The following is a 24049-nucleotide window of genomic DNA, read 5'->3' as shown; positions in this document are numbered from 1 at the left end:
GAGATAAATGTAAATTGAAAAGAAAATACCCGCCAGCTATAATCATTGTATCATTATCCAGCGCTAATTCTACGACAATTTTTGGTATTGGTTGGATTCATAAAATTATATATAAATAATCATTATCAAGGATCTCGCAACAACTACATTTGGAGTCAATATAATCTGTTTATATATCCAAATCAGAATATGTAATGTCTTCAATCGTTATACATGATGGAATTATGGCGCTAGCTATAAGCGCTACCGTGCTTTAGTGGTATGTAATAAGAGTGGAATTAATGCTCTTGGCTCAACAGTTGTCAAAGCAAACGACAGAACATGATCTCCAGTTCAATCTCACACAACAACCCTTGCACAAAGCCTACAATAGTCATCAAATTTCGCGTTTCCAGACAGAAATCATGTCCAAATCTGACACTGAATCAATTTCTCAGTACCCTCCTTCTATTTCTATGCAGGATCCAGATAGTCATTCTCAAATGAATGATTTGGATGAGATACCTCCTGCTAGAACCTCTCCTGTGCCCGAAGCCTTTAGACCTAAGCGACCAGAAACAAATTCTTGGATATGGGAGCATGGAGAAAGATATATGGGGTGTGATAGATATGGGAAGCAAAGTACTAGGTGGAAATGTCGCTTATGTGAGTACTTTCAGTTACCTGATATTTATTAGAATAATATCAGTGGATTGGGATTAACATTTGTTTTGATCAGGCCCTGATCCTGAAACCGCGAAAAATTATTCAATAACATCAACAACCAATTGCTTGGATCATTTAGTAATGAAGCATGGGTTCTTTCGAAATGGCAGCAGAATCCCAGATCAATCATCAGAGTCTGGGAATCATATAGCACAAACTCTCCGAAATTCTATACCAAATTTGGTATTTAATTCTGAGGTTTTCAAGAAGCTGCTACTAAGATATATTATAATGTTTAATATACCATTTGCACAGGCAACTTCTGTGATGTTGAGAGCAATATTTGTATATTGCTGTGCAGTTGTAAGTGGTTACCACTGATTTCACATATTTAACATACCAGGTCCTAATAGGTGATATTAGAAAGCCACATTTACAGAAATCGGCAGAGCTCTCCCCAAATCCGGATCCACCATATCTCGTTGGATCTTTGATTCATTTCAAGCAAATAAAGAAGCTGTTAAGCTAAAATTGAGTGAAGCGGTTTCCTCAATACATTTGAGCTTTGATCTTTGGACCTCCCCAAACAATATGTCCATGATTGCTGTTGTCGGATTTTGGCTGGATCAAAATGCTACTCTACGCCATGGGTTACTAGCTCTAAGGAAAATGGTGGGAGCACATACTGGTGATAACCAGGGGTCTCTAGTATGGGGAGTTATTACTGAGTACAAAATTGAAAAAATACTCGGATTTTTTACTCTAGATAATGCTAGTAATAATGTTACTGCATTGGACTATATTGGAGCGCAAATCAATTCCAGTTATGAGATCCAACTCAATAACCCTATCTTCAATACTCAAAGCCGGTTCAACAGATGCTATGGTCATATTTTGAACCTAGTGGTCAAGGTGTTTCTCTATGGCAAAAAATCCTCCAGGCTGGCCAACAATAGAGTGGAAAAAGACAGTATTGAGCAAGAGAACCGTGAAGTGGAAGAGTGGAGGAAGGTTGGACCTTTAGGGAAATTAAGGAGTATTACTGTTTGGATTCAGAGATCCCCACAGAGACGGGCCGCTTTTGCGGAATTGGTGGAGAAAATGATGGCTGGTTCTGGGAAACAGGCCAGGCAATTGATATTGGGCAATGTTACAAGATGGACGGGTGATTATGACGCACTTTCTCGAGCTCTTGAATTCCGGCAAGCAATTGATTTGCACTTTCAAATGCTCATCATGGAAGATTCCAAAATAACAATCTCCAATGACCGCCTAACTTCAGATGACTGGTCAGTACTGCAAACAATTTCCGGAATTTTGGAGCCATTCAGGGAAGAGACTCTTGCTCTGGAGGGAAATAAAGCTCAGGGTTCGCTTTATGAAGTTTACACATCACCCCAGGCATTAACAAATCATCTTGCACAAACAAAATCCAACCTTGCCCTTCAACATTCCCCTCTACAGAGATCACTGGATCTAGCCATCGAAAAGTTCAATAAGTATTATTCCCTTGAGACACTGTCACCTGTTCTTTGTGCCACTATCATTTTGAATCCAAACATGGACAACTTCTTTGCCAGTGAATCCGGTTGGGGTGGGCATCCAGATTGGGTATCTCATGCAAAGCATCTTGTTCGTCAGCTCTGGATTACCAATTACAAGTCATTATCATTGCATCAACAAGCGATTTCTACTCCAGATTCACCAAGAAGAAATCAAAACCCGGCAGCCATGGGCCCACCAAAATCAGTACGCAGCTTCAAAAAGCCAAAGGTTTCTCCAAGAATAGACATGGATGAAATGGACCATTATTTGCGATGGTGTGAGCATAATGAGGACGAATTAGAGAATCCTATTCAGTGGTGGATTAGCAAAAAGCCAACATATCCCAAGCTATCTATTTTTGCTCTGGATACTTTTTCTGTACCAGCAATGGCAGCGGAGTGTGAGAGAGGTTTTAGCAGGTAAGTTAGATATATTCCCTCAAATAATATAGATATCTAACACTTAAAACAGTGCAAAGCATCAAATTACCGACTGCCGTAATAGATTATCTGAAGATATAATTGAAGCAGGAGAGTGTCAGAAATCGTGGGCAAGGTCAAGCCTGATAGCTTTCAACGTAGCTGATGAAATGAGTAAAACATTGGAAAAGGCGGAGCAAGATGCTTTGGTATTGGAAACAATATCCGGTTAGAGTATTTGTATGAATGATTGAGAATTATTTGCACTATCATTATAACTAGTGTTATCTCGCCGCAATACAAGGCCCAGAAAAATATCTAGGGAGTATTTTATTTCATATGTACATTTAACGCATAATATTCAATCTATATTAGAAATCTCAGGGTTTGAATTCGACTCCGAAAGATGGTGTCGAACCTGCTGTATGGTAACCACCACCATAGTAACAGGTACCGCTTCCCGCGTACCCACTCAGCCAAACAAGTACCTAGCTTGTATTTTATTCAATATTTATAGTCAATGCATAGTATGCTATCTATATTATAAATCTCAGGGTTTAGATTCGACTCCGAAAGATGGTGTCGAACCTGCTATATGGTAACCACCACCATAGTAACAGGTACCGCTTCCCGCTTAACCACGCGGCAACAAGAATACTTAGCTGGTAAATTATTCAATGTATATAGTCAACACATAGTATGCTATCTATATTATGATTTCCAGGGCTTAGACTCGACTCCGAAAGATGGTGTCGAACCTGCTGTATGGTAACCACCATCATTGTAACAGTTACCACCATCCTGCTTACCTACTCGGGCATAAGAGCACTTAGCTCGTATTTTATTAAATATATAGATTCAACGTATAGTCTCTTATCTATATTATAATTCCCAGGGTTTAGACTCGACTCTGAAAGATGCTACTGGGGAGTAAACCTCAATGCATAGTAACCATCACCATTATACCAAGTATCAAATCGCCGCTCAACTACACGGCAACAGGCATACCTAGCCGCTATCTTCTTCTATATATACTTCACACGTATGCTACACTATCCCTATTAAAATTTCTAGGCCTTAGATTCGACTCCGACTCATGTTACTACTACAGACCATCATACCACACAATGCGGGCTGTTATCAAATTGAAACTGCCAAGAATTGCGATTCAAGTTGCCAAGAATTGCCAAGAATTGCCGAGATTCATGCATGGTATTTTATGCAATCCGGCACAACAATTACAATTACATTTGTCAAATCACAAACCAAACCTTGGCATCAATTGATACAGATGTCCACAAACGCCCGGCTGCCCGGCTCAGTTGTTGGCGCCGCTGAGTAGAGCTGAATGAGTTGCTGCCGAAATTTATTCCACCCGTTTGTAGATTTGTGTTTTCATAAGTTGTATTTTGGTCTCGTGGTTTAACTCCTCAAGTTGTGGCAAGTCTGCTCACTAATACCTATGCTGCGTTTGAGAGTTCTCATGATCTGCGGTAAATGTGGTGTCGTATAAGATGCATAGTATTGTAGGAAAATTATCCATTTTACCAGGGATTTAGGGATAAGTAGGCGATTTTGTGATTCAATGATCACATTAACCTTGCGTAGATTGCTTACTTAACCCGAGTATGTATGTACGGAAGCATTATCTCGTTTTGCACATAATGTAGCGAGAAGGGGTAGAGTACATATGAGTATTGCAGTCCGTGTCCTGGCATATGGCCAGATAGGAGTCACTATGACCTGTATAGTATAGCGTTTGGTCAGTGCTGAGATAAGAAGAGAGATCAGCTCCTTCACTTGTAATCATCATCAAAAGTTGAAGTCACAACGATGCTGCATGTGACATGATTGATCCCCACTTTTCACGTCGTATGAATAACGCTCTCCAGCTGCTTCGAAACGCGGATCACAATCAAGTAGAGCAAACCTACATTTCAAGTTTCTCAAAACATATTCTTGATAAGCACAACCCTAACCCTACAGGCACATCTTCTGAAACGCGTTTACGAAACTGCAGCTATGAACTTCAGGACTGATGCGATGTCGATATTGAAACCTTCACCTTATGCCCAATTGTACCACATGCATTATATCGTTTGTCCTTTTTGCTGTCACGGCACATATGATGCGGAGGTCAATAGCGAGCAGAAAAGGTGGCTGATACTGCTTTTTTGTGGTCCGTATCATCTGATGCCGTTACAGCTCTTGATGAGAGATATGGTAGATATAGGGTAGGACTTATATAAGGATGCTCTCTATTGCGATATTCTAGCTTATTTTTGAAGTTTCCAGTATATCGACACTGTTCGTAATAAGAATTGCTCACTTCTACATCCTATCAATTGTCATGGGTTCTGATTCCCCTCTACAAGGAAATAGGTACTATAGGCTACCTCTTCAGAGTACGCTTGTTCTTCAAGATGTTTTGGGTTATACTCGACCTGAAATTCACAAATTCTTGGAGCAGGCTACGATACGCAATAAACAAATCGGCCGCCAAGAACAAGTGGATCTCAAAAGGGTTTGGGAGAGCATAATTGACCCGTTCTTGTATGTCACTTACCTAATCCTTTAGAAACGGTGCGTAACACTACTGATAATCCAGCCGCGATAAATTTACCGACATGAGCCCGGTGACTATCAAAGTCCATGGAGTCTTTATCAAGGTCTTTTACATACATTGTGCCATTTCCGCAGTTTTGTCAATTACAATGACAAACCCGGTAGTTAGATTTCCATCGAGGAGAATAAGGTTTGACTGGGCTCTTGCCGTGACAGTGGTACTGGGCGCCCTCTGTAAGCTGGGTGGCAGTGCAAAAGGAAGAGGGAAGCCGCGCATGGTGTGCGTTATGTACGGAACTACTAAATCAGGGTCCCCCGTCTTGGTTTGCGGAACTTCGAAATCCTATCTGGCCAAAGATTTCAAGTCGAAAAACGAGATGAGCAAGCTCCGCTGGCGGCAGGAAAGGTTGGAGAGTTTAGAAGAGGCGATCTACGGCCCGTCTAGACGGGCTCTTGTACGAACCGCCGGCACGGGAACCCCCGAGCTTTCTCACCAGACAGCACCCTCACGGAATGATAGTCACTATAGAACCTGGGATGGAGATTGTGCCGAAACGGTACCGATGACGGTGCTGGCGGCGAGGTGCTCGGGTGAGGTGGTCTCTATTGCTATACGCCCGACGGACATACCTGATAGGGACTGTAACCTTTCAAGGTTGGTTCATCGCATGCGGAACAGCGGGGACAGCAGAAGCAACTTTATCCTCTTTCAGACAAAAGCATGCGCCAATTGTTTACGTTTTTTTGACTTACTTGAACAGAAAAAGGGTATCAGAGTAGTGCATGAGCGTCTTTCCAAAACAGAATATCCCCTGGCATTTCTGGATACAGGGTACTAAGCAAAAACTTTACAAGGACATGATGAGACGGTCCTTATGTATTAGGCGATTGTATTCTACGCATGAGAATAAGGGGATTTAATTACGTAGAATCGTATGGGTTACAAACGCTCAAAAGGTTGGAGTTCGTTCCCAATAAATTATTATGTAGACTTTTCCTATGTCTGCTAGCTTTGACTTTGTTTTCTTTTTCTTTTAAGGGGATGGGGGGGTGGGGGGGGGAAACATGCGCATGTAACTCAATGTCCTAGTTGAGGTCATGAGATATCACTCGGATAAACGAATTTCATTTTATTAGAACATAAAAGAGTTTACTTAATATGTTCAAGATCTTGGCTCTGGATCGATGGTTTGAACAGATTTCCCAATTAATAGTCCGACAAGGGAAATGTTTTGCTGATATTGTTAAGATGATATAACTTAAAAGGTACAGTGTCCAGAGTAACAGTTCCCCCCTGGCCTATATATCAACGTGGTTTCATCGCATCATACATTTTCTTAACTCGTTATACTTATATGTCATGTTAAAATTAGCGTCTTCGATACAATAGTACGTCCCTGCGAGGTGGGAGACAGGGGTGGATGGCCCGCACTGTATCTTTCCTTCTACTCTCGCTGTTTCTTCTCTTCCTTCTTCTGTCATATAGAGAAAACGTCAAATATGATCGTTCATCAAAGTTGATCAAAAGCCTCTACCCTTTCAACATGCCAATTCTGTTTTCTGTAATGTTCTAAGTCTTAGTGTTCTGATTTATCCGATTTGAGAAGCGCTTCTGTTATAATGGGATAATTCACAAGTTGGCAACAGACCAATAAACAATCCCAGGCAATAACAACAAGCTTTCTGGAAGTTGTTAATTCATTCGCTGAGTGAGGACTTACAGTTACACCGTGGTCCTTGTAACCTAGGCCGTAACCTTTATTCCCTTCGATTATCAGCGAAACGTTTTATATGCGAGATGTTTTCTTACTGAAGTTTTAGCATAAACTAAAGATCACTTTATCCGTCTCGATATCGATTAGGCACACGCCTAAATCTTAGTCCGACCTTATAGGGTGGGCAACATTGTTTCACGGAATAATTGAAATTGCATCCAAGACGTACTTGGCTCACTAAAGCAATTAGCATTCACGCAATAGCTCTTATAATCCACGTGAGGATAGATGGCGAGGCCTTAATGTTGTACCAGAGTCTAGCAGGGAAGACCAAGGTGGATAGCCGGAGGTGGCGGCAATCAAACGAGTGATCAAGAAGATAACCGAAAACTAAAAACCATCTATGGTTGAACTTGAAAGACGCTTCAAGGCAACTTCAGCCATCATTGAAATCTTGAAACCTTGAAACCCAAGTACCTCAGCAGTGTCATAGTCTAGTATATAATGTGCGAATGACAACACATAAAGCTGTATATCGTCACTAACCGTACAGTAAAGCATATTAACATAGCTTTGATATTACCTAGCATGTCGTCTACCACACTCCTTACAGAGCTCACAAAACTGAGCAGGGCCGAAATATTACTCCGGGGTATGCGTGTTAAGTTGTATACAGAGCTTTCAAGATGTATGTCCTTATCTGAGGTGGTAATTCGCGGTGCCATTCTTGATACAGGACCCTTTCCCGACCTACATAGGAGGATTGGATTCGTGGGCTGGGAGTTTACGGAAGCTATTAAAATGTTGGGGGAAATGATTGATAAAGGTCGAGCCAGAATATTCGTCATTGAGAAGGCTTTATGGAATGATTTGAGTATGGGTGAGGCAGTTAATCAACTTGCAATCATGAGGTACACCGGCTGGAGAGGATAAGTAGTAGTAGACTGTAGACGAGATCATTGTACGCCTTGGTGAGGATTTGAAAGATGAACTGCGTAGTCAAAAATTGATAAGATAATATCCACTTTCCCGTAGTAGATATACTGTAGGCGAAGAACAACCGTACACTCATTGAGCTTTGCAAGACTCTCATTTTGTGCCCCAATTATAACCAAAATCTGACGATGGCGTTTTTTGATCTCTTGTTGCAATGTTTCAAGCCATCTGCCCGGATCGTATCCCGGGTATCCCAGGTCAGGTCCTCCATTTTTCAGAATCATTTAGGTCAGGACTGGTGAGATATTCTATCTGGGTAATTTCCAGCGGGTACAAGTGTCTGTTTGGCGTGAAGTGTAGTCGGATTTGATGGTCGAGTGATATTTCATGAGTCTTGGCAACCATGTTCGATTCTCTCTTTCTCTATAGAAAATTTCTGTTTTGTTTAGCTAAAAGTATCTTTCTCGGCAAAACCATACTAAAACATGAAATCAGTTAACAAATAGTAATAGGAACAATACAAAATAGGACGATACTTGAGGATATTTCGTCAGTGTGTAGTGGCCGGGTCACCCTTGGCATGTGTCCACTTCGTGTAAACTAACCTGATGTTGAGCCGCCACTCCCTAAACACAAAATACTCCTTTCTTTTTCGACAATAAAACAGTTTGCTTGCGCTAACAATTCTAATCATTAATACACTTAGCCCAAACTCAGCGCACCTCTTTAGGCGTTAGGCCACAGTCTGTGACCTCTTTTTCAACAGATATTTTCTGCAGTTCTCGTTTAATTACTGTGTAGATGGGCACGAACGAAGGGATAGCGACCTGGAGAAGATAAATCAGAACCCTAAACCTAACCCCTGTCTTGGTAGGCTTGGCAGGCTTGGCCTCAGTTCAAGTGGCGAGGGATCATGGAATATGACTCGCCCTAAATTATTCTAAACGCCGTATATACGCGACTAGCAAGTACGTGTAAACGGCAACACAGGAGCCTTGCCAGCAATAAATAATCTTTTATCCCTGTACATAATCATTGCTTACTTATCGCTAAAGTTAATAGATTAGAAAACATCATTACCTCCAAATTTCTGAGCTTCGAGATTAATATCCTTGCTTAAGGGACGTATCCGGAAAACTTGAAGACATTTTCGATTGAATCTTTCAAGTGGGTCGTCACGCGCAAGCTTCAAGCGAGCCTAATGCCATCTTAGTCCTAAGATAAGTATATTAACGTTCAACTTTTAGCCTACGATGAGTGTCATGAAACTCGAAGGCTATAGTTTCTGCGGGTTATAAATATATAAGGTATAGACGGCAACATCTCTCCTGACAATACTTCAAAAAATACATCAAACAGCAAATTTACCTCCAACAACAAACCTAACATTCATCTGAACAAAACCTTCATCCAAGCCTAAACTAAACCTTCATCCAAAAAATACTACTCACTCACACTCGACATGGCCAACACACAACGATCTGCAGCCACTCTTGCCGCTCTCGCCGAATTAACAAGACTCACCTACCACCACCTCCTACTTGAAAACATGGGTACCGACCTCTTTAACGTTGAAAGAAACCACAGACAGGAATGCGACGACGCCATGTCCGAACTCATGTCCACCGAGGCCCAAGAGCAGGTTCTATTCATGCGTCAACAACATGAGGAAGCGCTGACGATATTGGACACTATGGCTCTGGAACTCGAAAGTAAGATTGCTATTCATGAAGAAGTCCTGAAGGGCGTGAGGAGCATGCGGGCAGAGGTAAGGAGGTTGAAAAGGGTTAGAGTATCTTCATTTGAGGTTTATTCGAGGGTTAGGGATGTCATTATGGAGGAGCAGCTATCGAGGATGGAAAAAATGGCTTCCAGAATGGATGAAAGAACGTCTAGCATTGAAGAAATATTGCGTATTCACAGATCACAGTAGGACTTCTTTAGATCCATACGTAAGACGTTAATCTTGATGAGTTCATATTTGAAAGATCTGATTAGAAGTTTGAATCAATGAATTAGCGAGAATATTAGGTGATTAAATTTTTGACTATTACTTTACCAGTGAACTATATTAAGCAAAGCTTCCGGGCTGCATACACGAATAAAATATCAATCAAGCCAGTACCCGTGGTCTAAATGAAGCTACATACTTATACTTCATGTCAAGCTTAGCGTTGGGCTAACCCGGGCAGAAGTATGGGTCGGCTCGGCCTGGCGGCCTCTGCTATATAGTTCTCCAGCCCGCCCAACTGTAAGCTATACTAGCCCGTGCTATATATCCTGGGCCGGCCCGGATAGCCTAAAATTATACAGGCGCGAGTAAAGTCCGTAAAGGAGTGGTGGTTATTGATTTTAAATAGCCTTTCGACCGATGTCGTTTAATTGAGCTGTGCTTTTTGACCTAATTCTGCGGCCCAGGGGAGGGTGCAAAACCATATATGGGCGCCTTCATGGCATCCCATCCAAATGATCGAGCCCCCCCCCTCCCCCAATTGAAAAGCCTGCTTCCAGGACAAGATCCTTGCATAATAAAAACTTGAAAGTCATAGTTCGCCAAGAACCCAAGTGTTTGGGGAAATGCCAATGCTAAGCGATAGTTCTGTAGCTTTTAAACTTGTAATATTGTAAACCGGATTCCGCTCGCTGAGTGACTGATGATGCCACTAAGACGAAGCTGAACCCTTCCCTATTTATACATGTTGGAACCTATGCCAAGGCCCGCTTTCTAATACTAATGAGATAACGATAATAGAATAAGACAATCAACCCGAAGATAACCCCAATAGAAAAGCGCCCCCGCATAGTCCCGGTCATCCATTCTAATTCCGACACGTAACCATGAACCCCGCAATTGCCAGTAACCGAGCTGTATCATGCTATTGTCCTAGAGCTACTTCCCTAAGTAGAATGGCCTGCAGCCATAAGCCCCGCTTCTATTCCGTTCCGGGTGAGACACCCAATAGTAAGCGTGCCCTCACAACAGCCTAATACTAGTGTGGTTGCACCCGGTGCCCCCACACCCCTCGGTACCTTTCTATGCTTGTTCCCTCGTTACCCGACCGTACCCACATCACAACCCATCACTCGTATTATCCTTGTTCTTTGACTTAGGAGCAGTGTTCGTGTTTCCTGTAACACCAAGTACATATATAAGACAGGAATCGCAACATCTATCCAAGAACACACCAACACCACACATCACTATTCACAAGATAACCTTCATACGAACAAAACTCACAACTCCCCCACAATGTCCAACACCCCGCAACCGATATCCATTACATTCGCTGTCGGCGCTCTCTCCAGACTAAAGAAACTCACGCGCCACCACATCTTAATGCAGTCCATGATCACAGACTTCTTATCGAAGGAAGAAGAACGCAACATGATTTCCGAAGCCGCGGTTTCGGACCCCGAGTTTGCTGAGGCCCATGGGCAGCTTGCGGTCATGCATCGACAGTTTGAGGACGCAGGGACAATGTTGTTAACAATGAGTTTGGAGATTGCGAGAAAGATTGCTGCTGAGGAGAGCACCTTATCTGGGTTTCTGTGTTTTGCAGGTACGGTAAGGAGGTTGAAAAGGGCCAGGATGAATCAGTCTATCAACTAGTATACAGCTATATACAGAGTATACCTACGTATGCAATATTAGTCTCGCGCCAGGCTACCAGGCTCAGAGCTAGGGTGCGGGTGGTACGCGTGCGTAGGAGGGTATGTACCCCAATTACCCTGGAAGAACTGCCTAATTCCGTCAGCATCTGAGTTTATCGAGACCAATGCAATGTGTGTTTTATAGGTTTTGATTGGGTGCAATTTGGATATTTTCTTTTTTTCCCGAGCTATCTGACCAGGATGACCAAGCTGAAAAGAAATGTTGGAGGTTATGTTTGAGGCTGCCTTTCTTTTTGTTATTTAATTCTGCTATTGTGTGATTGTGGTACGCCTTGTGATTCTGGTGTGGTTGTGATGTGCAGGTACACATCTTTTAGCGGTCTCATTATCTTTCATTTCGTTATTCTCACCGGCCAAAGGCCGGAACCAGCTTGTACTTTATGTGAGGATAGTTGGTCAGATTGAGGTGGAACGTTCACTCAGGAGAACAGACTACTTATGTAGATAGGCCCCATGCCTTCTGGTGCCAGGGTAGAAATTCTAGTATCACTCGATCGAGCTTTGACACCGATTTTGATTAAGATAGAAGTTCGATTGGAAGTAGAAACAATGAATTATCTAGAACCCAAACTGATGATAGCCTTGACTACCATCTTACAGATGAAGGTTTAACCATACTGAATCGTTGCACCCACACTGCATCGGATACTTACCCCGGATTGCTCACTGGTGCTGGCCACCAAGCGGCGATGCATCATGAACTATCACTCGACCGCGCCCATTTCTCTGATTCGGCCCAATCACGAACACACTATTATTATACGCAAAGACTGCCTGATCTTAGCTTAACAGTAATATACTGATCAGCGCTATATTCTTGTATGACCATGAAGAAGTCACGCTTGTACATGTCCTGCGAAAATGTACAGATCGACCCCGACGAAATATTCGAATGTTAATGTTTTTAGTTTTCGAGTTTATACAAGTGAGTTGACAGAGATAAAAGTATCAACAAGTCTGAAGTGTAGTATAAAAAGGAACATATCTCACCTTCCCGAACTGCACAGGGAAATGCCTGATTCAAACCTACATATCCCCGTCCACATCACCTGTTTTTCCTAACTATTATAGTTTTCTAGCCTCATAGCCGCATACAATATCCACGCCCGCGTGTTTTCATCTAATCATCTCTTCGCAGTCCTACCTATACCCCACTTCCCCCTCTATCTCGCCAGTAACGTTCATACCCCACACCACAATGCCCCGATTGCTCAACCATTTTAGCAGCATACCCACATGCACCACCAGCTACTGCTCAGCATAAACAGCCCTTCGGTCTCTCTCAACAGACGGAGCCCTATGGTTATCGTGGAGTGATAATCCATGTCGCCTGCTACCCTCACCTTCCAACTTCCGCTGCACCGGCGGCGGTCGTTGCGGGAGGGGTGGAATGACGAGCTGGATGTTCGGAGCACCTGCGAAGACGGCCTGCATATTTGGGGCGGTGGATACAAGTGTATGGTTTGCGTTTTGCCTGCTGCTGCCTAGTCCGCTCTCGATATCAACTCTGTGTGGGCGTGGGTGTGATTCTCGATGGTCGTTGGTAGAGATGTTCGGTACAGGGGGTGCGGACGTTGTAGTATATGTCATGGTGCCGTTACAATTTGCGTTATTCGATACTGCCTGTTCATGCTATAAAGCCGTTAGTATTGGAGAAGAAGAGATGTGCTAATAAAAGGATTCGAAACCTACCAGTTTCCGTCTGTGGTAGCACCGGCAGAGGTGGTTTATGGCGATAAGGTTGATAGCAATCGTTATGGCACCGATGATAAGCGCGATTATATCGCTCCTGCTAAGGAGATCCTGATGTTTACCCATTACGAAAGTCGAGAAGTTTTAGATGCGTTATGTAAGGGGCCGTGTCGGTGGTGAAGTCGATATCGTTGATCTTGGAAGGCTTTGTTGATATCGATATTGGCATATTCGTGGTGGATAGAAGTTATACCTGTATACAACTTGTGGGGGCATCATTGGGTTTAAACATTGCTTCACGCCAGGCGCACCGGTTGTATGACTTACGTACTCTGGTGGTGACAGCCCACTACATGTAGCTACTACAACGAGGAATTAAAGAAGGCTGAAATAAAAGTTCAGATGTGGCCGTGCAGCTAGTGGCAAGAAAGTGCATTTATTGGGTGTGGCGGTGCGTGCCACACACACAGACCTTTTTCCATTTTAGGCCATTAATTCAGCCGAATAAGCGATCATTTCCCATTTATGTAGAGAGAGTACGTCAGGCACCTGTTGGGTACATACTGCGGTACATCGGGGGCCGGGTGGCGAGAAGACAGTGCATAGTGGCTCACTGCCCTCATAACGAAAGTGCAACTGGACGTCGGGGCTCGGGGGATCCGGATATCCAAACACTCCGATTTGAATATCTCTCGTGGCCATGTGTAAGCAGCGGTTTTGTGTAAGTACACATTGCGCACATTCAGTCGAAAAACCTGAGACATGGTACGTAAGTACGTGTAGCGAGGCCTAAGCATAGCCTCCATCTAACGTTGATTCCGCCCTACGATGGATACATGTATGTATGCATGCGGGAGAGGATCACTGACTGGGAATAGCTTAAACCCGGATGAACCCTACACCCGTACTTGCCTGCATGCAGTGACTTTAAAGTTGACAGAGCATGGGGCTCTTTGGAGCTTGTCTTGGTAGCGAAAACTCCCTTCGAACGGGGCTCTGGAATCCCGGGGTTAGTAATACATGTATACGATATGCATGTATATGACAGGGCGCTGATCATGAGTCTGATCGGCTTAGCCTACCTGGCGCATTCACTCCAGTGGTCGGAGGCCTTAATAGCTAGCCCCGTCAAAGGGCTTACGAATTCGAAATATTTTGGATTTGGAATCTGTGTATATACGCAGCCTAACAGCTGCGGTCGGGAATCAATTTCATGCTCGGATATACGTGTGCTCCGGGCCTATGATGTGAGCCCCGCCTCAGGGTTGAAAGTCTGGAGGTTGAAAGTCTGGAGGTTGAGGCACGTACACCCGAGCGGCTATCACGAAAGGTCTCTTCAAGTAAGTATCGGGACAACGCATCTTTTTGTGAGGGTTTGCTGGTCGCACAAAAACATTCGCAGAACGCGCATGCGCAGTACTTTGCCTCTTACCAAAGTACAGTGGCAACCGAAAGATGCATCTCCAAAGAAAATGGCGGGGTTGGATACGATGTAATTGACAACTGTGGATACATGTACATGTATTTACGACATGCGCCAGGATCGGGTGGGGTTACAAACCCTACGAGTGATGCGCCATGTTTGGAGACTGCCAAGCCCGAAGAGTCATCACCTTTGTTTACGGGCGCTCGGCCGGATATTCGACCGACCCCGACAGATGTGCAATATTGATATTTAAAGAATATAAGAATATAATGACTGGAGTCAGCATTATATGATATGAGGCACCAAACATACATATATCGCTGGCTTTCCCGCCATATGTTACGGGGGTGCTGCGCTGAGCGGTCTCATTTTGGTCCGTTCGAGATTTGGACGCGGTGTCGGGAGAGTAGGAGCACAGCCACCCCGCAAACGTATTCGTGATTCCGATTTCGGAGTGAGACATTTATCTATGTGTAACCGTGGCGGACCATTAAACAATCCCAAGAGAAAACTTCCCAGTGACCAATAGCGCCCAGAAGCAATGAAGAATATGATCAATTCCCTACCTTCTTTTATTACAGCCACGAACTATATTTATATTTTTCGTTGTTTTGAATCTCAACATTGATAACATCAAAATTAATTACGGGTGCGCCACACTGCGCACTGACATTAAAACTCAATCGCGAACACTTTTGCTGAGTGGCTGTATATACTAACTGGTTTTGTGCACTATTGTACAAGTCATTACCTTTGGACGCATAACCCCCACCATTTTAAAACCATTCACAGACCTAGATGTAATGGGTTGCTTGCAAGCCAGAAGGATCGTAAATTGTTCAAAAGTCGATAGGAGAAGAGAAGTTTACTTCTGCTTCTATATATATATCCATCTTTTGCTTCTATATATATATCCATCTTTTGCTAAGAACATCTGTCTTTCATGTGGTGTTCTGGGCACTTGTGATACATGTATCAACTCGTTAAGGACAGCAATTAACCCTAACCTTAAAAAGACACCGTAATCTTGCCTTATTCTGCGTTCGTAGGCCGCTTCCCACACTGGAATATATGCTTCCGTTTAATAGAACTATTTAAAAAAAAAATTTTTTTTATGCTCTTCTGAGTCTTTGGTCTTGTTAATTCTTGTATGGGCAATTTGTCTCCGCAAAATATACGTTCTAAACGAATCCTCATAAGAGAGAAGGTGTACTAGGTGGACCATTTCTCATAGAAAGCTGTGGACGCAGAAACAAATATATACATTACTGCGCAATGTTTGTCATCTGTTTACAAAGGACGTCGGGAGAATGAGAGAAAATAAAATAAGACAAAACAGAAAAAGTCTAGTCTCGAGACTTTTCGAAATATGTGAGTGATCGTCTGTGATCTAAATCTATCAGCATTAAAATCTGGTTTTTCTGGCTTTCCCCCAAAAATATCGTATAAAAAAATATCATCGCGTAAAAAGAATATCATCGTAACCTGATACGGAAGATCAAGCAGATGATCGACCCTAACCCTAAGTCTCGAGACTTCGCACAATACATGTACATGGCTCAAGTATTACCTATTCCGAGACCTGTCTTTCTGTAATAGACAAGAAAAGACAAAAAAGTCCTCAAGTATCGTCTTGTTTTGTATTATGCCCATCACTAGAGGCTTGTTGAAGTTGCAATCTGGGCCAGGGCATGGCTGTCTGGTTACCACTTGCTGCAAAGCGGGAGGTTACGGGTTCGAATCCCGTGTCCTCCATCTCCACAATACCCACCTTGACGGTCAGGCTGGGTTTTTGGAGTTTTCCCAAATGTTCCAATGGGACAGTGGCAATCCCTTATACTTCGCTATAACTTCACGGTTGCATGCGAGTATGAGAGACAATAACTATTATTATGTAATGTGAGGTCGCTTCATAGAATATCACTCGATCCAAACCTTCTGGTCCGGCCGCGCTCTCTCCTAGTCGAGCCGGGTTCAGCAAAATAACCTTCCCGGATAACTCCTATTGGGTTCAAAGCTTTATGTTTCTCGTTCTGGCATTAAAAATGAATCAATCAATCAATTTCTCAAATATGATCGGATTTGATGCTCGAGTGATGTTTGAAGATCCTTAGCAACTATATTCTCGGTCTAAACTAGAAAGTCCAGGCAAATGATATCTTGGGCGTACATGTTACAGTACTGTCATGCTGGATGTTGAACAACAGGAAAGGGGGCCTCGATCAGACAAGGGTCCGGGTCGTCGTGGAGCAAAAGGGGGCTCCTGTCCTGTCAGCTCGCTCTCCTAGCTATAGTTCTCCCTCTCTTTCTCTTTCCTTTCATCATCATCATCGAGTACAACTGTATATTTATCACAATACAAGTAACACTGGGCCGAGAGTCCTTAATTTGCTATCTGGCTATATTATGAATGGATCGCAATGGAACTTGAAAATTAAAAAGAAGACATTCCAAATCACACTGGTTTCATGAATTCAGCAGATACCTCAGAATCTCAGGAATAACAAATCGAACTGACCTCGGAATATCAGGCTTTAGATTGGTCAAATGCGTGTTGAGCCCTCATCTCACAAACCCAAAGCTTTTGTCATCTCGACCAATGGGTAAGTACATGTAGTATTCCTAAGGACGGAAATGGGCCTTGGGTTGCTAATATAGAGGAATTTTACTAAATGAGATTTTAACTTTACACTAGGTCTTAACTCTAGACCCGGTAAGTGACCTTTGACTAAATGACCCTCCCACATAAATAGCTCTCCCACTATAAATTCACCATCACAAGCGGCCCTCCTCTCTTTCAACACTTCAACACCAAACTAATACCAACACCACCACCACCACCACCACCACCACCACCACCACCACCACTGCCATCACCATCACCATCACCCTTATCATTATCATCATCATCATCATCATCATCGACATCATCATCATCATCACCAGGGTCAACGTAAGTCTGATCCATCGTGCTAAATGATAGGGTGACTTATTAATTGCTGCTAGAGTTGGGCCTGTGGGCCCAGGTACATTCTTGGGCCTCTGGGCTAGGCCTCGGATCTCAAGACTCGGGCCGAGTCAGGACGGAGATAGCTTAGGCCCGGCTAGCCCATTTCCTCCCTTGCAGTATTCGAGCTCAGTTTCGTTATTCCTGACATTCTATAATAACCATATATCTATCGTCGTATTACCATAATTTCTCATTTTCATATCTTTAACGTTTTCTAGACCCATACATAGTTTCATACATTCAAATCTGCACGCCTTCATACAATCGTGTCCTCTAGCTCTTCATTCCTCTTATAGTCATCTCGTGATCCGATTGCCAAGCCGTTTTCGTATGCACCACAAATCCAGAGATACCACCTGACACAAGCGACAACCTCTTCAATCCCCCGAAACCAAGAATATCAACATCACCACGTAGCCACCTCAACCCAGCAACCGCAGCACCCCAGCTACTTCTGAGCATGATTAGGCCGGTGGTCCCTGGAGGTAGATCTAGACGGGGCCTTATATCTATCGTCGGGTGATAATCCATGTAGGCCGTCAGTCCCATTTTCAGATTTCAGTTGTGCCGCCGACGGTCTTTGTGGGAGGTGCGGAATGACATGCGAAATTTCCGGAGCACCTCCAGGGCAATGCTGCATGTTTGGAATTACTGGTATATGGCGTGGCAGATTCTCTGATCCGTTCTCAAGATCAACTCTCTCTGGGCGTGATTCTCGATGATCATGAATAGGGCTGCTAGCTATCGGGGGTACTGCTGTAGTAGTGCTGTTTGCGTTTCTTGCTACCGCCTGTTTGTGCGATAACTTCGTCAGTACGTTATAAATCTATGTGCAAGAGACATGGCTTCGTACCCTGACCAGTCTCCGTCTCTGGTAGCACCGGAAGAGGCTGCTGATAGCGATAAGGTTGATAACAATAGTTATGCCACCAATGATAACCGCGATCATGTCGCTCCTACCAAGAATCTCTTGATCATGAACCATTATGAATGAAGAGTTTTTATATGCGCTGTGAGGGCTCCTAAAGGTAATTTATCTTGGCAGGGCTTCGTGTTTTTATCTTGAAAGTGCTTTGTTGATATTGGTGTTAACTTTGTATCGTGTCGATGGATAGAAGGGACCGATATTGATGGGCACCAGAGGAATTTATATTATTTACCCCCGCCAGGAAGGAAGTGGCCCAACCTAGGCGCTCCGGCTACGTTACATACGTACTCTGACCGTGAAAGCCCACTTATAGCCCCTAACAACGATGCGGAATTAAAGAAGGCTGCAAAAAATTTCAAAAAAATGTAGCTGACCATTGGGACCAAACCGCCAACGCCACGCCGCACAGCGCACACAATCATCCTATATCTCAAGGTTGATTGAGCAGTGTCTTTGGAGTTTAGAGGCGGAGTGCCCGCTCAGACCAGGTTCCTGGAATTATGGGCAGCTGGTAATACATATTTTCGGTCCTAAACACGAGTATGTCTCATTTACCAGCGGGTCGCCTGTCCATTGCCCATACGGGCCGTCCTATTCACGAGTATTGGCTATTGGCCAATGCCTACGAGTTTGGGCAAAGATCTACCGAGATTCTGCCAATTGTAGATTTATAGAGTAGCGATTGGATGACTTCCCGTAGGATTTAGAAGTAATCTCTGTAGAAACCGCAGGTCGTCAGGGGAAGGTGTACTTATCCAGATCGCAAGTCTATGCATACGTCATGTGGTGCTCGAGAAAGCACCCAACCTCAGCGCAAGAGCTTAGTACTGGGATATACCGGCATAAAAAACTATCAGGATTGCACCAAGAGCGGCCAATAATTACTGCTCGCGACTGGGACGCAACACATAGACATATGGCGGGGCTAGAAGTACTATGCAGTTAATTTCACAAACATTCACTCAATGCGCATGCCCGTGGTTCGCCTTGCCTAAAGCGAAAGTAAATAACCAATTAATTATGTATCTACGGAGGCGAGACCGGTGATTGAGTTCGAGGTATATAACTCGGATTAAGCTTATGAAACAACACCTCTCTAATTGGTCTTTCTCGCGGTATGATACGGTGGCAAGAATGCGTGTAGCCAATGATCACGGTCGACACACGCCAAGCCTTTTTCTGCCTACTTTTCTTGCTACCTTTTTGGTACTCGGGGCAGGCATGAAGAACCTGAAAATCACTTTTTATGGTAACGACCTCTGATTCGCGGCTGGCGAAAAGCTACACCAAATTGAGCCCCTGCTTGCAGCTTGCATTTTCAGGTTCTTATTTCCTGCCCCGAGTACACATCCGCATAAGTGCACGTGTATGTATATGAATGCTAGTATGTGCGTAGCTAATGATTACAGTCGACACACGCCACGCTTATGAGGTTCTTTCTGCCTACTTTTCTTGCTACCGTTTTGATAAACACCCGCATAAGTATATATACGTGTGTATGAATCCTAGTATGTGTGTAGCCAATGATCACGGTCAACACACACCAAGCCTCTTTCTGCCTACTTTTCTCTACCGTTCTCATACTCGGGTACAGGAATAAGAACCAGAAAATGCTGCCATACAAATAACCCTATTGCATTTTCTGGTTCTTTCTCCTGTACCCGAGTACACATCCGGATAAGTATACATATGTGTGTATGAATACTAGGATGTGCGTGGCCAATGATCACGGTCAACACACACCAAGCCTCCTTCGGCCTATTTTTCTTGACACTTTTTTGTTACACATCCGCATAAGTATACATACGTGTGTATAAATACTAGTATGCGTATAGGCAATGATCACGGTCGATACACACCATGCTTATGAACGAGGCTTTTTCTGCCTACTTTTCTTGCTCCCTTTTTGTTACACATCCGCATAAGTATACATACGTGTGTATGAATGCTAGTATGTGTACTGTAGCCAATAATCACGGTCGACACACATCATGCTTATGAACGAGGTTTTTTCTGCCTACTTTTCTTGCTACCTTTTTGATACACATCAGTGTAAAGTGCACACAGTAACCGCACCTACATGCAAACACATGCCACCAGCCAGCCGTCTGAACATCTCCTTACAACACCGCACCTTCCGAGCTCAGTGAGGCCAACACTTGACATCGATGCTCATGTGCTAGAGTACAAGAACTCGGTGGACCATCGGAAGCCCGTCGGTTAGATGTCAAAGGAGGGAATGCGACGTTCTATCTTTCTTCCTAGCCGGCCTTAACGGCGCCTCTCAACCTCCGACGTGAAACTTAAGGTTGATTTCAATCCCGATATCACAATTTAGATAGAAGAGTATTACTTACACTAGTACATAATGAACATATTATCATATGGTAAGAAATCGACATTTCCACGGTTCTTAATTACTTTGCCGTCAAAATCGGTAAAAAAATAAGCGTTATGCAAGGCTTAAATAAGGGTCAAATAAGGGTTTTTGGCAGTATAAGGCTTATTGATTTTTCAAGTCTACAATAACGAACTCTGGCCACTAAGCATTATCTCATGTAAGGATTATTTCGGGTTTTAAGGCTTATTTTGGATTAAGGGTTATTTCGGATATAGGGCTTATTTTTAAATAAAGACAAAAGGAGAAATACGGGGGGGTTGAACCCAGAGCCTTGTAGGTAGCATCTACCTCATGATACCCACTGAGCCATGGGAGAACTGAAATTCTGATGCTGGAAGTAATATATGGTCAATATAAAGCGAATTTTAAGCCTTATATAAGCGTTATATAAACTTGATCCACCGAAAAGCCTTAAAAAGGCTTATTTGATGAATGAGGGAGATCCAGTATAAACTATTTTGTAACAATTATCTAAGTTTAAGGGTTACTCATAAAATAAGCCATATATATGCCTTATTTTGCATCAATCTTTACCCAGAAAAGAGCCTTATATCAAGTTAATACTATTACCACGGTTTCTCATCAAAAAGCACTTATTTAAGGCTTATTTGACAGTAAATCGTTACTAGAGGCTTATTTTTTTTTTACCCATTTTGACGGTAATGTATTATCATAACTTCCATACTTGTATGTGGTTAATCTGACAGATACTACATACATGTAATTGGGCTGAGGGCCGAGGAATAAAGGTACCTACAACCCCCCACTACCTTTGTAACCTTGTAAGGCGAGCCGGCAGATGCAGAATACAGAATTCATGTATTACCTTACTTTGGACTCTAAACCCCTGCTATTACTGTAGATACAATTACGTACACTGCCTACAAAACCTCCTCTACCACCGCAGAAAATGCATCAGTGAAAATCGTCCGTAAATGCATCGAGACTAGTCCCTAAAATAATGCTCGATAATGCATCGCAATAATGCATCGCAATAATGCATCGCAATAATGCATCCCAATCCCACTCATGCATCACCCGGGCCGCCTTGTTCGCTAGCCATTTTGAGCACGACCAACGATTTTTCTGATGATTTTACTAACAAAAAGCGGAGGTAGCGGTCGCCAGCTATGATTATACTGATACATTACGCGCATCCCGGTTGACGCTGGTACGATTTTACGGACGACTTTACCAACGAAATAACCGGCGTTAATAAACTGCCGGGTACGATTATACTGGCGCATTATGCGAATCGCGGTTGATGCCGGGTACGATTTTACGGACGACTTTCCAGATGACTTTACACTATATAAATCTCGTGCTGATGGGCGGGATTGAACTCCTATAGTTCCGAACATCCAACCTAGAGATTACCACATACGCCATAATATTTACTCAAAGGACAGTACTCATATACTAGTGAAGTAAATGCATATAGTGACGACTTTCCCTACACATTTCCGGTTGGAAAATTGTCCGAAAAGTCGAGACATTTACTTGCACTCGGGACGTATTCCCTGATCTATTTGCTTTGTTGGTAGGGACGACTTTCCCTACAACTTTCCCTACACATTTCCAACTAAACGTTCGTCTGGAAGTTATCTGAAAAGTCGTCCGGAAAACCGTTCACTTGCAATTGCACCCGGGATACATTTCCTGATTCCTTTTATGATCCATTACCTGATACATTAATCGGATAGTACATTAAACAACGACTTTCCCGACAAATTTCCCGATTCATTTACTTTGCTGGCTAGTATAGACAGTACTATACGACTTTCCCTATAATTTTACTGACAACTTTAGCTACAATTCGTCAGTAAAATTGTTCAACCAACGATTAAACAGACCCCTCGACCTGTAATGCATCAATCGGTGTATTTAACGGATTATTAATCTATGGGCAATGCATCAAATGATGCATTTTCTACCGTGGTAGAGCTCTTTGTTGAACGGCGACCTCGAGTGTGCCTTAAAATTGCTATTTGTCACCAAGAGCTTCAATCACCCGCTAATCCCCACTGTAGACTGAAATCAAAAGAAAGTAGAAAGGAGTGCATGACCGACTTGGTAGAGTTGAGTCACTGCGATGGGAAGATTATCAGGGGCTGGGTGGAGCAGTAGCAGTGAGGATTGTTAATTATAGCTTGTCTACCACATTAAGCCTTTAAAATATACTATTTAAGAAATCTCTCTCTTGATTTTGCTTACGACACCCGGCCCGTCCTCTGACCCTATCATACGGGGCCCTGAATGAAGGTCCTTCATTGGTTCTAGATAAGTACCTGAAAGCTCGCAGTTGAAACTTGCATCGCCGGCGCGATACTCGATCTCTCCTGTTAAACACAAAGAATGAAGTGGGCCGGCCCGAGTCTTCAAAGCCGAGGCCTGGCCCAAAAAAAAAAGGCCCCGGGCCGGACCCAGGCCTCCTTGAAGCGCAACGCTCCGTTTTACTCTCATATCACCCCGATAACCTTTTTCAGGCCCCTTTATTGGCCCTGGGATTATCTCGGAATTTTTACAATTTTGTCCTAGAGACGTCTCGTCCCGCGAAAGCAGGGTCTCGTCAGGTCCCGGGATTTAGTCCTCCCGAGACTCCCGGGACGTTTCGTCTCGTGCCAATCACTAAACAGGCTGTTACCTTTGGTAGCGGTTTGTCTTTCCGCCAGTTAATGCGGTTCGGGCTACTAGTTGGAAACGGCACTACTTGGGTGCTATAGAAACTCATTAATTGAATGTACGAGAATACTCTCATTGACCAAGGAGGGGAGCAGAAGAAACTTTCATTGCAGGGGCGCTTGAATTTAACAAAGGCTGCTCATTAAAATTGAAATATGGTTGGGGACTCCTGTAACCCGACCACGTTTCGATCACCTTTCGCTGCAGGCGCTAATAAGTTCTCAACCACAAAACCTAAAACTCTTCAGGCTCCTATAACCACTGTTATTCCTCTTCTCTACAACCTAATTAAGTCACATTCATTTTATCCGCCCTGGTTGTCGAGTTGTTCAATTAAGATTCTGAGATATATGTCACCAACTACGTTAATTAAAGGTTAAGAGCCAATGATAGTCCTTTTAAATGGGCATATT

At 43.3% G+C, this 24049-nt stretch overlaps 8 protein-coding genes across 8 annotated transcripts; 4 read left to right on the top strand and 4 right to left on the bottom strand.

Annotated features, from left to right (window-relative positions):
• Window positions 1-1236: 1236 nt before the first annotated feature.
• On the top strand, window positions 1237-2842 carry H6S33_004901 (uncharacterized protein; the record flags this gene model as incomplete). Its single annotated transcript, XM_044836271.1, has 2 exons — window positions 1237-2609; window positions 2662-2842. The coding sequence occupies 2 exons, from the start codon at window positions 1237-1239 to the stop codon at window positions 2840-2842; spliced, it is 1554 nt and encodes a 517-aa protein (XP_044690874.1).
• Window positions 2843-5323: 2481 nt separating this feature from the next.
• Window positions 5324-6013, top strand: H6S33_004900 (uncharacterized protein; the record flags this gene model as incomplete). Its single annotated transcript, XM_044836270.1, has 1 exon — window positions 5324-6013. One exon carries the CDS (start codon window positions 5324-5326, stop codon window positions 6011-6013), a length of 690 nt encoding a protein of 229 aa, XP_044690873.1.
• Window positions 6014-7325: 1312 nt separating this feature from the next.
• Window positions 7326-7614, bottom strand: H6S33_004899 (uncharacterized protein; the record flags this gene model as incomplete). The annotated part of the gene is made up of 2 exons (XM_044836269.1): window positions 7326-7350; window positions 7436-7614. The coding sequence occupies 2 exons, from the start codon at window positions 7612-7614 to the stop codon at window positions 7326-7328; spliced, it is 204 nt and encodes a 67-aa protein (XP_044690872.1).
• A 1673-nt stretch (window positions 7615-9287) lies between these two features.
• On the top strand, window positions 9288-9758 carry H6S33_004898 (uncharacterized protein; the record flags this gene model as incomplete). The annotated part of the gene is made up of 1 exon (XM_044836268.1): window positions 9288-9758. The coding sequence occupies one exon, from the start codon at window positions 9288-9290 to the stop codon at window positions 9756-9758; it is 471 nt and encodes a 156-aa protein (XP_044690871.1).
• A 1317-nt stretch (window positions 9759-11075) lies between these two features.
• On the top strand, window positions 11076-11435 carry H6S33_004897 (uncharacterized protein; the record flags this gene model as incomplete). The annotated part of the gene is made up of 1 exon (XM_044836267.1): window positions 11076-11435. The coding sequence occupies one exon, from the start codon at window positions 11076-11078 to the stop codon at window positions 11433-11435; it is 360 nt and encodes a 119-aa protein (XP_044690870.1).
• A 1310-nt stretch (window positions 11436-12745) lies between these two features.
• On the bottom strand, window positions 12746-13315 carry H6S33_004896 (uncharacterized protein; the record flags this gene model as incomplete). Its single annotated transcript, XM_044836266.1, has 2 exons — window positions 12746-13129; window positions 13190-13315. The coding sequence occupies 2 exons, from the start codon at window positions 13313-13315 to the stop codon at window positions 12746-12748; spliced, it is 510 nt and encodes a 169-aa protein (XP_044690869.1).
• Window positions 13316-17412: 4097 nt separating this feature from the next.
• H6S33_004895 (uncharacterized protein) lies at window positions 17413-17583 on the bottom strand (the record flags this gene model as incomplete). Its single annotated transcript, XM_044836264.1, has 1 exon — window positions 17413-17583. The coding sequence occupies one exon, from the start codon at window positions 17581-17583 to the stop codon at window positions 17413-17415; it is 171 nt and encodes a 56-aa protein (XP_044690868.1).
• Window positions 17584-18073: 490 nt separating this feature from the next.
• On the bottom strand, window positions 18074-18610 carry H6S33_004894 (uncharacterized protein; the record flags this gene model as incomplete). Its single annotated transcript, XM_044836263.1, has 2 exons — window positions 18074-18415; window positions 18479-18610. The coding sequence occupies 2 exons, from the start codon at window positions 18608-18610 to the stop codon at window positions 18074-18076; spliced, it is 474 nt and encodes a 157-aa protein (XP_044690867.1).
• Window positions 18611-24049: the final 5439 nt, after the last annotated feature.

This window comes from Morchella sextelata (assembly GCF_020137385.1).
Source record: "Morchella sextelata strain SCLS chromosome Unknown scls_18, whole genome shotgun sequence".
NCBI lineage: Eukaryota > Fungi > Ascomycota > Pezizomycetes > Pezizales > Morchellaceae > Morchella > Morchella sextelata.
Note: the sequence above shows the minus strand (reverse complement) of the source record. Positions and strands in the feature narration are given on the sequence as shown.